The sequence below is a fragment of the Gadus chalcogrammus genome, chromosome 5 (genome assembly GCF_026213295.1).
Source record: "Gadus chalcogrammus isolate NIFS_2021 chromosome 5, NIFS_Gcha_1.0, whole genome shotgun sequence".
NCBI classification, from domain to species: domain Eukaryota; kingdom Metazoa; phylum Chordata; class Actinopteri; order Gadiformes; family Gadidae; genus Gadus; species Gadus chalcogrammus.
The window spans coordinates 23,792,977-23,805,236 of record NC_079416.1 but is presented as its reverse complement, the minus strand read 5'-3'; the positions used below and the strand labels follow the sequence as shown (position 1 = coordinate 23,805,236).

The 12,260-nt window shown below is 50.2% G+C and overlaps 2 protein-coding genes across 2 annotated transcripts in view; both read right to left on the bottom strand.

Moving 5' to 3' along the window:
• asxl2 (ASXL transcriptional regulator 2) overlaps nt 1-2,004 on the bottom strand; it is a 22,638-nt gene extending 20,634 nt beyond the window's left edge. The window contains exons 1-2 of the mRNA XM_056589823.1: nt 1,782-2,004; nt 259-341 (exon numbers count right to left, since the gene is read on the bottom strand). Of these exons, the coding sequence (XP_056445798.1) occupies nt 259-341; nt 1,782-1,838 (140 nt within the window). The 5' untranslated portion in view covers nt 1,839-2,004. The remainder of the gene's footprint in view (nt 1-258; nt 342-1,781) is intronic.
• Nucleotides 2,005-4,119: 2,115 nt separating this feature from the next.
• On the bottom strand, nt 4,120-12,234 carry kif3cb (kinesin family member 3Cb). The gene is made up of 7 exons (XM_056589846.1): nt 10,309-12,234; nt 10,084-10,185; nt 9,774-9,896; nt 8,824-8,942; nt 6,841-6,957; nt 5,877-6,018; nt 4,120-4,306 (listed from the first exon to the last, which is right to left on the bottom strand). The coding sequence occupies exons 1-7, from the start codon at nt 11,758-11,760 to the stop codon at nt 4,145-4,147; spliced, it is 2,217 nt and encodes a 738-aa protein (XP_056445821.1). The 5' UTR covers nt 11,761-12,234; the 3' UTR covers nt 4,120-4,144.
• Between the last annotated feature and the right edge of the window lie 26 nt (nt 12,235-12,260).

The window sequence follows — 12,260 nt, the reverse complement described above, 5'->3', positions numbered from 1 at the left end:
TATAACCAAACAAAATCACTTGGCAATGATTTGTTTGGGGGAGAGTTGGCTAGCTTTTTCTTACCTTCTGGATGACAACAGTGACAATGAAACGACAAAGGAAATAAAACAATTAGAAAACCTGAGTTAAAATAATGACCCGTGCTCAAAAGAAAATGGCTGATGGAGACAATGTCATACGATGCGGAGAGCAGGGTAATGCCCTCGCCTGCACTGCCTAATAAACTGATGAACAGCACTAAGGGTTCTATTGTTTACCTTATTTCTTTAAGCCTCTCTCTTTGGATCACCTGCAAGATCTCTTTATGGCTCATTGGTGTGTTGGGATACTTCTCCAGAACCTATAATAGAAAGATAAAATTATTCTTTAACATACTATTACCAAAGTAATAGTATTAGTTTGACCTGATCACATATATGATTTTATTTTATGTTATGGCCTGCTCATATTATGAGCAAGATCAATGTGATTTAAATTACATGATCCATCTATATTGGCGGAACCCTGAAATAGATATAGTTTAGGTGGCTTACTATATATTCATAAGTAGTTGTTATGCTTTTGAGTAGCCTATCTGGTGATCACCCAAGTGTGATTCATGGGGACAGTTTAACCTCTGAAGAATTCCTGTTAAATAAGATACTGTTTACGTTTCATTTGTGTCTTTTATCTCACTTTTAACACAGGCTAAAAGAGAATTATATATTAACCTAAAGGAGATTTAGATAGTTGAATGATGAAAAAATTAACAATGTGACAGTTGTCAAATAAAATGTCAATAACACAGGTGGGACACAACCACAGATTCACAGGTGGGAGTCACAGGTAGGATACACAGGTAAGACAAGGAGACCAGAGGTAGATACAAGGAGACCACAGGGAGAGACAAGGAGACCAGAGGTAGAGACGAGGAGACCACAGGGAGAGGAAAGGAGACAAGGAGACCAGAGGTACAGACGAGGAGACCACAGGGAGAGACAAGGAGACCACAGGGAGAGACAAGGAGACCACAGGGAGAGACAAGGAGACCAGAGGTAGAGACGAGGAGACCACAGGGAGAGAAAAGGAGACAAGGAGACCAGAGGTAGAGACGAGGAGACCACAGGGAGAGACGAGGGGACAAGGAGACCACAGCGAGAGACAAGGAGACAAGGAAAACACAGGGAGAGACAAGGAGACCAGAGGAGGTGACCAGGAGACCACGACAGTGCTGATCCTCCTCAGTGTTTACATGTTGCGCGTGTTAGCTTAGCGGCTAGGCTAGCAAAACAAGACGCTCCTCGGACGGCAGGTAGGCGCCCATCCACTAGCCTCATGCTAAGCTAGCGGGGAAGAAGAACAACAAACACGGCCCCGGCGGTGGGTTCAGACCGTTTATTGTGCGACGTGTAAACATTAGGTCAGTGGAAGTGTCGCCGTGGAGCTAACAAGCTAGCCCCGCAGCAGCACCAGCGACGCTTTGACGGGTTTCCTCGGCGGCCACAGACAGCCGGATAGACAGACGGACAGACCACGTCTGGGCGCAACAACGCACGCATTTCTCTGGCGGGGGTCGGAGACAGAACGCGGTCCGTAGTGATCCCTGCTCTAAAGTAAACCTCTAGGTCCTGATGGCAGACCCCCGGGGGCTGTGAGGTCCACGGCGGGTCGCAGCCCAGACCCCCGGGGGGCTGTGAGGTCCACGGTGGGTCTGCACCAGCGGCGGGTCGTGAACCCATCAACACAGTGGTACAAGCGGAGGGAAAACAACCATAACAAGCGGTGGATAAGAACACGGTACCGTTTTAGCGGCTTCCGCCCACGTCCTGCCCTTCTTTTTCTTCAGCCTTTCCCTCATCGCTGCGGTCTTGTGTTGTTCTAATGTGTGTGTCGGCGGGTTTGAAGTGTTGCTTTAGTTACCGCGGAGGACCCGCTCTCCGTCTGCCATGTTGGACCTACTGTACGGCGGTCATGTGACTCTGGGAGAGACGTCATCTTACTGTACGGAGGGTCATGTGACTCTGGGAGAGACGTCATCTTACTGTACGGAGGGTCATGTGACGTCATATTACTGTACGGAGGGTCATGTGACGTCTTACTGTATGGCCGGTCATGGGACTCTGGGAGGGACGTCATTTTACTGTACGGAGGGTCAAGTGACTCTGGGAGGGACGTCATCTTGCTGTACGGAGGGCGATGTGACTTCATGTGACGTCATCTTACTGTACACTGTAGCGCTGTCACTCAGAGCGCGTCAAACATTCAACTCGGATCCACAAAGTTTGGGTCTCGGTTAGGATTCGGTGTACTCAAAGTTCACATTTTATTTTGTTTATTCTTGTTTGTAAGTAATGGCGTTTATACAAGCAATTGTACAACCATATGAAAATAAGGCAACTATAAATAAGAAAGCATTGCAACATTCGTCAAATATTTGGATCACAAATAATTCAGCAATAATATAACTTAAAGCAATGTTTTTTTTCACTCAAAATCCTAGGTTCTTACAATAAAAAATAAGACTGATTTTGCCGGTAACCCAACCCCCACCCCACTTAAGTACTTGGTCGCTTTTGGTCTTTTTGACATTAAAGCATTATTACATAGTAATGCTGAGAATATCAGGTTGATAACCAACCCATTTTTCTGATTCAGACATTTTCAACAAAGGTTTTTTTTTTACAATTCTATAATTTTAGTTAACATAACTTGAAACATTTGTTTAATTCTTTGGGCCACATTGGATATAAAACAACAACCAGCCAAATGAAGAAGCTCCACATCCCAGAACTAAACTAACTTAACTCATCTGGTTACATCGAAACATGCTCACAGAACGTCAGAAGCCCATGCCCAAACACAATCTTTAACAACCAAATAAAAAACCTGAAGTAATGATCAAAAGTGAACCCCAAGTCTGCGGTACGTACACACTCCTACTGCCATCCTACGGGGCGCCGGGGGGCGCGGCCTGGGGGGCGTGGCCCTGGGGGGCGTGGCCCTCGGCAGTGGGTGGGGGGCCCCCCAGGGGCGGGCAGAGGGCGGAGGAGGGGCGCTGCCTCACGGGGGGGTCGGACAGAGACTGAGCCCCGGAGCCCAGAGAGCTGGAGGAGGAGGAGGAGGCGACGCGCTGCGCCTGGGGGGCTTGGTACCTGGGCGGAGCATAAGGGGAGTTCCTGTTAACCACAGGGGAGGAGTCAGTGACAGGGGGAGGAGTCAGTGACAGGGGGAGGAGTCAGTGAGGAGGTGGGTCTGGTCACAGGGGGAGGAGTCAGTGAGGAGGTGGGTCTGGTCACAGGGGGAGGAGTCAGTGATTGAGGTCGGTGTGGAGGTCAGTGGGGTCACAGTAGAGGAGTCAGTGAGGAGGTCAGTGGGGTCACAGGGGGAGGAGTCGGTGATGGAGGTGGGTCTGGTCACAGGGGGAGGAGTCGGTGTGGAGGTCAGTGGGGTCACAGTAGAGGAGTCAGTGTGGAGGTCAGCGGGGTCACAGTAGAGGAGTCAGTGTGGAGGTCAGCGGGGTCACAGTAGAGGAGTCAGTGAGGAGGTCAGCGGGGTCACAGTAGAGGAGTCAGTGTGGAGGTCAGCGGTGTCACAGTAGAGGGGTCAGTGAGGAGGTCAGCGGGGTCACAGTAGAGGAGTCAGTGTGGAGGTCGTGGGGTCATGTGATTCCCTCTGGTTGGGTCAAACGTAACTTATTACATTTTCTGTGTTAATTGTATCAAAAATTGTATAATTATACCTACAGGTGTAGTATTAATTAAAATGAATGAGTTGAAACCAGTTTACCTGGAATCAAATAAAAGTGTAAAAAGTATATAAGAGTTAATGAAGTACGAATTGCTGGACATTGCAGTCAGGCACAGTAAAACAAGGACGTCCCCTTTGGACCTCACTCGCATGAATAGCGTCGTACTAAAGGATAGCGTTGTGGTTCCCTTGACGCGATGATCCTCTGCTTCGTTATAATAATAATAATAATACATTTAATTTAGAGGCGCCTTTCAAGACACCCAAGGTCACCTTACAGAGCATATAACTTCTAACTGTTATAACTTCTACAGCGTTACAGCGTTGGCTGATTCTGAATATTAAAGCAGGACAGCGCTGGTACTCCGCGGCCTCTACCGTTAAGGCTTCAGGAGAGGAGACGAGGGAACGGGGACCCTACCAGGACCGGGACCTGCGGACCCGGGCGGCCGGGCCCCTCTCTCTGGGGGTCACCCCGGGACGGGGGGAGAAGACCCTCTCCAGGTGGGCTCCGTTCAGGTTCAGGGTGAACATGGTGGGGGGGGACATGTCCAGCTCCAGCAGCAGGATGTTCTCCGCCTGCAGGAGAGGAGGAGAGGTGGGTACTGAGTACTGAGTACTGGGTACTGAGGTACTGGGCTGAGTACTGAGGTACTGGGCAGAGTACTGAGGTACTGAGCAGAGTACTGAGCTGTGGTTACTGAGTACTGAGGTACTGAGCAGAGTACTGAGGTACTGAGCTGAGTACTGAGGTACTGAGCTGAGTACTGAGCTGAGTACTGAGGTACTGAGTACTGAGTACTGAACTGAGGTACTGAGCTGAATACTGAGCTGTGGTTACTGAGTACTGAGGTACTGAGCTGTGGTCAGTGAGTACTGAGGTACTGAGCTGTGGTCAGTGAGTACTGAGGTACTGAGCTGTGGTCAGTGAGTACTGAGGTACTGAGCTGTGGTTACTGAGTATTGAGGTACTGAGCTGTGGTCAGTGAGTACTGAGGTACTGAGCTGTGGTCAGTGAGTACTGAGGTACTGAGCTGAGTACTGAGGTACTGAGCTGTGGTTACTGAGTACTGAGGTACTGAGCTGTGGTCAGTGAGTACTGAGGTACTGAGCTGTGGTCAGTGAGTACTGAGGTACTGAGCTGTGGTCAGTGAGTACTGAGGTACTGAGGTACTGAGCTGAGTACTGAGGTACTGAGCTGTGGTCAGTGAGTACTGAGGTACTGAGCAGAGTACTGAGGTACTGAGCTGTGGTTACTGAGTACTGAGGTACGGAGCTGTGGTTACTGAGTACTGAGGTACTGAGCAGAGTACTGAGGTACTGAGCTGTGGTCAGTGAGTACTGAGGTACTGAGCTGTGGTCAGTGAGTACTGAGGTACTGAGCTGTGGTTACTGAGTACTGAGGTACTGAGCTGTGGTCAGTGAGTACTGAGGTACTGAGCTGTGGTTACTGAGTACTGAGGTACTGAGCTGTGGTCAGTGAGTACTGAGGTACTGAGCTGTGGTCAGTGAGTACTGAGGTACTGAGCTGTGGTTACTGAGTACTGAGGTACTGAGCTGTGGTCAGTGAGTACTGAGGTACTGAGCTGTGGTCAGTGAGTACTGAGGTACTGAGCTGTGGTCAGTGAGTACTGAGGTACTGAGCTGTGGTCAGTGAGTACTGAGGTACTGAGCTGTGGTCAGTGAGTACTGAGGTACTGAGCTGAGTACTGAGGTACTGAGCTGTGGTTACTGAGTACTGAGGTACGGAGCTGTGGTCAGTGAGTACTGAGGTACTGAGCTGTGGTTACTGAGTACTGAGGTACTGAGCTGAGTACTGAGGTACTGAGCTGTTGTCCTCAGCCCAGACTAAAGTCAGGCCTGATTCAAATGAAGAAATGCATGAATGTAATGAGTTAGTCCTAAATGGATAAAAATTATGCATAAGCATTAAAAGTTAGTAAAAATACATATGTAACAATGTAAAGAGCAAGAAATTGTAATATATTTGTTTTTATTTAAAGTTATTAAAGAGGAAATCCTAGCGTGCCATGTCTGATTTACACCTGAAGATAAGAGCATCAGGCACCAGACACCCTTGGGAGCGTTCCTCTGATGCACTTGGTTTGATTTCTTCAACAGGAAACAACAAAGGAAGATGAAGACTGACCTGGTATCTGGATGGTGCTCCCGTTGCCGTGGCAACCGCCATCTGTGCGTACTGACTGATGGGTCTCTTGTAACCGACCACCGAGGTGGGCCTCCTCTTCACCGCGGTGGGGGTCCTGGGGGAGGAAGGAGGGCTCCTGAATCTGTAGGGGTGCTCATTGATAAACAGAGAGACCCTAACTCCTAGAGACGGCTTCAGAGGACCCTCCCTGATTACAGGAGGATGGACTTATACCATCCCTCTGAACTTTATCCTCATGTAATGTCACTTCATCTGAACAGGGACAATGTACAACGGAAACATTGAGCTTGTTTAGAGCCAGGAGAGATGCATTGTACCAGGGTTTAGCAAACTGCTATTCACCACCTGTACTCCCCGGGCAGGTGAGAACAATAAATACTACAAAACTAACCAAGACACAATAACATCTAAACATGGGATTAAACATTAAAAGGATAACAAGATACAATAATATAAATACATAGGATAAAAAAGTTTATGAAAAGCACTACATTCCATATTTTACAAAGAATATACCCCTATCCTACTAGCACTACACAGCTCTATCAGTGTGGGCAGGGCTGTTGCGTGAGCAGCCAAACCTTTGGAAGACGGGAGAAAGCTTGAAAATCATTATTGCTTATTAGATCTGTTGGGAGGCTGATCCATTGTTTTATCCCCGTACAATTGGACTTAACTTGTTTGTTTGCTGTCAATCTTTTTTGATGTTTTTAGAGTGAATGACATTAATGTCGTCGTCACTCTGTCACTGACAATAAAGCTTTTTCTAATGTTGAACCTTGATATTACCCACAAAACATTACATCACACCAGGAAAACATTAGAACATGCGGATGAGGGAGAACAGTGTTTCATATGAATCATAAAACACGTTGAATGTGATAAGATTCCTAACGTTTCTCTGTGTGTTCCGTCTGCGGGGTGGATGGATGTTGGGACTGACCTGTCGGACGCCAGGATGGGTTGAAACCGCCACTGCTCCTCCTCCCCGTCGAAGTACACCCGGTTCATCATCTTGTTCTTCTCCTCTGGCGGGATGAAGTTCTCGATCAGCATGAACCTGCAGAATGGCAGTTTACTGGTGAACCACGGCGGGATGGCGCTTTGTCTGTCTTTTCATATCCAACTTAATCGCCTAAAGATCGAACTTTCTATTTGAAAAGTACACGCAACAAAAACTGTTTTTACTTCATTCTATCCATGTTAAAGCTGTCACCATTGTGTACTACTGACTTCAAAGTCTTAAAAATGTGCTTACCAAACACAGTAACAATTAGGATTATTGCATGACTAAATGTGGTTAAACCTATACTGTTAACTATGTAGGACTGGTACTAAGTCTTCATTCAGCAGATGCTTGCATCCAAAGCATCTTAAATCTATTGATGTTATGTCTGTCTATGTCAGTATTAAGAAAAGGCCGATGGAGGGTGTGTCTGTCTGTCTATATTGTTTGTGTGTGTGTGTGTGTGTGTGTGTGTGTGTGTGTGTGTGTGTGTGTGTGTGTGTGTGTGTGTGTGTGTGTGTGTGTCTCTAGTGAGAGTGTGTGTATCTGTAGTGAGAGAGAGTGTGTAGTTAGAGTGTGTGTGTCTGTAGAGAGAGTGTGTGTATGTGTGTGTGTGTGTGTGTGTGTGTGTGTGTCTGTACTGGGAGTGTGTGAGTCTGTACTGGGAGTGTGTGTGTGTGTGTGTGTGTGTGTGTGTGTGTGTGTGTGTGTGTGTGTGTGTGTGTGTGTGTATAGTGAGAGTTTGTGTGTAGTGAGAGTGTGTGTGTCTGTAGTGTGTGTGTGTGTGTGTGTGTCTGTACTGGGAGTTTGTGTGTCTACTGGGAGTGTGTGTGTGTGTGTGTGTGTGTGTGTGTGTGTGTGTGTGTGTGTGTGTGTGTGTGTGTGTGTGTGTCTCTAGTGAGAGTGTGTGTATCTGTAGTGAGAGAGAGTGTGTAGTTAGAGTGTGTGTGTCTGTAGTGAGAGAGTGTGTGTATGTGTGTGTGTGTGTGTGTGTGTGTCTGTACTGGGAGTGTGTGAGTCTGTACTGGGAGTGTGTGTGTGTGTGTGTGTGTGTGTGTGTGTGTGTGTGTGTGTGTGTGTGTGTGTGTGTGTGTGTGTGTGTGTGTATAGTGAGAGTTTGTGTGTAGTGAGAGTGTGTGTGTCTGTAGTGTGTGTGTGTGTGTGTGTGTCTGTACTGGGAGTTTGTGTGTCTACTGGGAGTGTGTGTGTGTCTCTAGTGAGAGTGTGTGTGTCTGTAGTGAGAGAGAGTGTGTAGTTAGAGTGTGTGTGTCTGTAGTGAGAGAGTGTGTGTATGTGTGTGTGTGTGTGTGTGTGTGTGTCTGTACTGGGAGTGTGTGAGTCTGTACTGGGAGTGTGTGTGTGTGTGTGTGTGTGTGTGTGTGTGTGTGTGTGTGTGTGTGTGTGTGTGTGTGTGTGTGTGTGTGTGTATAGTGAGAGTTTGTGTGTAGTGAGAGTGTGTGTGTCTGTAGTGTGTGTGTGTGTGTGTCTGTACTGGGAGTTTGTGTGTCTACTGGGAGTGTGTGTGTGTGTGTGTGTGTGTGTGTGTCTCTAGTGAGAGTGTGTGTATCTGTAGTGAGAGAGAGTGTGTAGTGAGAGTGTGTGTGTCTGTAGTGAGAGAGTGTGTGTGTGTGTGTGTGTGTGTCTGTACTGGGAGTGTGTGAGTCTGTACTGGGAGTGTGTGTGTGTGTGTGTGTGTGTGTGTGTGTGTGTGTGTGTGTGTGTGTGTGTGTGTGTGTGTGTGTGTGTGTGTGTGTGTGTGTCTATAGTGAGAGTTTGTGTGTAGTGAGAGTGTGTGTGTCTGTAGTGTGTGTGTGTGTGTGTGTGTGTACTGGGAGTTTGTGTGTCTACTGGGAGTGTGTGTGTGTGTGTGTGTGTGTGTGTGTGTGTGTGTGTGTGTGTGTGTGTGTGTGTGTGACCTACTTGTACTTGAGCTCTCTGGTCAGTTCGTTCTGGGTCTGCTCCAGCTCTTGTCTTGTCAACACATGCTCCTCGATTACATCGCACATCTCTAACCTCACCATCTGCAGCTTGGCATAAAGCTGTCAAAGAGAAGACCACCTATGGTTATGTTACTGCTTCAGGCAAAACAATGTGCAGTAGTTTGTTCAGGTGCAGTTAAACCAACTATCCACCTATCTATCTGTCCATCCATCAATCCATTTCTATTTTTCACCTCTCTCTCTCTCTCTCTCTCTCTCCCCCCCTCTCTCCCCCCCCTCTCTCTCTCTCTCTCTCTCTCTCCCCCCCTCTCTCTCTCTCTCTCTCTCCCTCCCTCCCTCCCCTCCCTCCCTCCCTCCCTCTCTCTCTCTCTCTCTCTCTCTCTCTCTCTCTCTCTCTCTCTCTCTCTCTCTCTCTCTCTCTCTCTCTCTCTCTCTCTCTCTCTCTCTCTCTCTCTCTCTCTCTTAGCCTACCTCCCTTCCTCCCCATCCCCCTTCCCTCCCTCCCACTACCTATCTATCTACTTCTCTATCTCCCTCTCTCCCCCTCCCACCCTCAGTCCCTCCCCCCCACCTCTCTCCATCCATCTGTCTCTCTCCCTCCCACCCTCTGTCTCTCTCCCCCCCACCTCTCTCCCTCCCTGTCTCCCCCCCCCTGTCTCCCTCCCTCCCTCTGTCCCTCTCCCCCCACCTCTCTCCCTCCATCTGTCTCTCCCCCCCTCTCTCCCTCCCCCCTCTCTCTCTCACTCCCTCTCTCCATCCCTCTGTCTCTCTCCCCCCCCCCCCCCCTCTGTCTCTCTCTCCCCCCCCTCTCTCCCTCCCTCTGTCTCTCTCCCCCCCCTCTCTCCCTCCCTCTGTCTCCCCCCCTCCCTCTGTGCTGGTGCTATGGGCGTGGCCGTGTCTAGGGTGTGAGTGAGTCATCGTGGTCCTCACCTTCCTCAGCTTCCTGGTCTTCAGCTCCACCTCGTGCTGCATGGAGGAGAAGGTTTCTCTCACCTCCAGCGTCTCCTCGTCCTGCAGCATCAACTGCTGCTGGATCTCCCGCTCCCGTCGGATCTGGAGAGCAAGTAAAGATAATAAAGAAATAATAAGATAACAAAGAGTGATTTCACTCCTGAGACTGTTCTTAATCAGTCTGGGATCACCCCTGGTGCCTGCATTGGAGCACCTCGGAAAAAATAGGATTAAAAAAAAGAAAAATAGTCGTCGTTTGTAAATGATTATTCCTGGGGTGTTGTCTTACCTGCTCGGCGATCTCTTGTCTCTTCAGCGTAAGCATTTTCTGCTGTTCATTTGTGTGATCAATTATGTTCTTCCCCCCAACGAGCAGTTTGCTCTCCATGGCCTGGGAAACAAAGAAGACTTTATCCATCAATTATTTATGCAGAGAGAATCTTTTGTTTCCAGCCGAGATGCCTTTATGAGCCGCTGTCCCCCACTACGGGGCGGTGCTGTCACAGTGCTGTACCTTGTACTTCTCTATGATCTTCTCCAGGGCCTCTTGGTCCGACTGGATGTCGTCCTTGTGCGTCTCCTTCTCCCCCCACTCCTGAAACTTCTCCCTGGCCCCCAGCTGGAAGCAGGAGCCGCTCCCGATGTTCCCGTCGTCTGCGCCTCCTCCTCCTCCTCCGGCTTCCTTCAGCATGGAGCTCCACACCATCATGTCTCGCTCCTTGAACCCCAGCCCCCCCTCCTCCTCCTCCATGCCGGGCAGACACCGGCTGAGCCTCTTGCTGTCCCTCCTCCTCCTCCGCCTCTCCTTGGCCAGGACCCCTCGCTCCTCCAGCTGCGCCTTCAGCCGGGCGATCTCCTGCTGGAACTCCCGCAGCAGCGCGTCCTTGGGGTCCTCGTTGACGCGGGGCTTGTTCTTGATGTTCTTGGCGCGGCTGGCGTAGCGCAGCGTGGTGAGTGTCTCGTCGTGGTGCCGGCCCGACGGCCCCACCGTGGCCAGCATCACCGTCTTGGCGTTCCCGCCCAGGGAGTCCTGCAGCAGGCGGGTGAGCTTGGAGTCGCGGTACGGCACGTGGGTGCTGCGGCCGTCCACCAGCGCCGAGATGACGTTCCCCAGCGCCGACAGGGACAGGTTGATCTTGGCGGCCTCCTTCAGACGCTTGCCCTTGGCGCCGGTCTTGCTCTGGCGCTCGCTGCCCGCCAGGTCCACCATGTTGAGCTTGCCCACGCGGATGTGGTCCTCTCCGTCGGGCCCCGCCTCGCTGCACTCCACCGTCACCACGAAGATGGCGTGGGAGCGCGAGCTGCGGTCGTTCATGTGGGTGAAGCCCACCGCCCGGGACTGGTTGCCCATGTTCATGACGTGCTCCAGCTCCGAGACGTTCTTGGTGACCACGGAGGACAGGTCTCTGACGTACACCCCGCAGTCGGCGCTCTCCTTGAGCTCCAGACTCCGGCTGTTGTTCTTGCATAAGAGGTCTCGGATCTCCTCTTGGTAGATCTCCAGGTAGGACGCCCTGACCAGGTACTTTTGATTCTGAGTTCTGGAGATCTGGGTAAAAATGTGCTCAAACGAATTTGGTACAATCCCCCGTTCCTCTGGATTGTTGGAAACACCTTGCATCGTATATGTCTTACCTGTGCCGGTCTGGCCGTAGGCGAATATCGTTCCGTTGAAGCCATGAAGCACCGACTCCACCAGGGGTCCCACCGTGTCGTCGTAGATGTCCATTTGATTTGAGTTACAGTCGTAGACAGAATCAAACGTGAACGTTTTCTGAGGTTGTTCGGCCGGTGCGTTGGGGTTTCGAATGGTAATCTGTCCCAATTGGTCGTTTATCTCCAAAATGTTTTCCCGTTCCGTCGGGCCGGTTTCTCTCCGGTTTAACGGGCGGCAGCGGACCACCACCCGCACCGACTCCGAATGTTTGTTTTTAGACATTTTGGTTAACGTATTCATCTTCAGCATATGAGGCTACTACTTCGCCATGGCCTTCGTAAACACTGGTCGTTATCTCGAGTCTTGCGTGTCCTCCGTTCTCCATCCAGGTGCGATGGCTGTTTTGTTCCGTTTAAATGGTATTTTAGTAGAAGCTCTAACCCGAGGAGACACGCCTCACATTCCCATTGCTGTCGGCCGAGGTCCGGATCGTTACAGTCGGCAAATCTTCCGCCCAGAGCATCCTTCACGAGACGAGTGCTGAGGCGTTGTGTTGGAAGGATGCTGCGACACGAGCCTGTACCGAGGAGGACCACAGGGCAACGCGCCACACTACTCAACCGGCCCAACCCCAGCCGCCCGTAGCTCGACCACTGTGACACACCCAGCCTCCCGAAGCTCACTCACTGTACACGCCCCAGTGTGTCTGTCTGTACACACCCCGGTGGGTCTGGCTGCGGACAATGGGAAGCAGACATGTGACTTATCCGACGAATTGGGTTTGAGACATGTTCTCATCTCGTGATGCA

What these genes read in the sequence shown, in the direction of transcription:
- kif3cb (XM_056589846.1), bottom strand. Translation starts at nt 11,760, where the DNA reads ATGCTGAAGATGAATACGTTAACCAAAATGTCTAAAAACAAACATTCG. An exon ending in AGACCAGGAAGCTGAGGAAG is followed by an intron (nt 8,943 to 9,773) that starts GTGAGGACCACG and finishes TCTCTTTGACAG; the next exon opens with CTTTATGCCAAGCTGCAGAT. An exon ending in CCCATCCTGGCGTCCGACAG is followed by an intron (nt 6,019 to 6,840) that starts GTCAGTCCCAAC and finishes GCACCCCTACAG; the next exon opens with ATTCAGGAGCCCTCCTTCCT.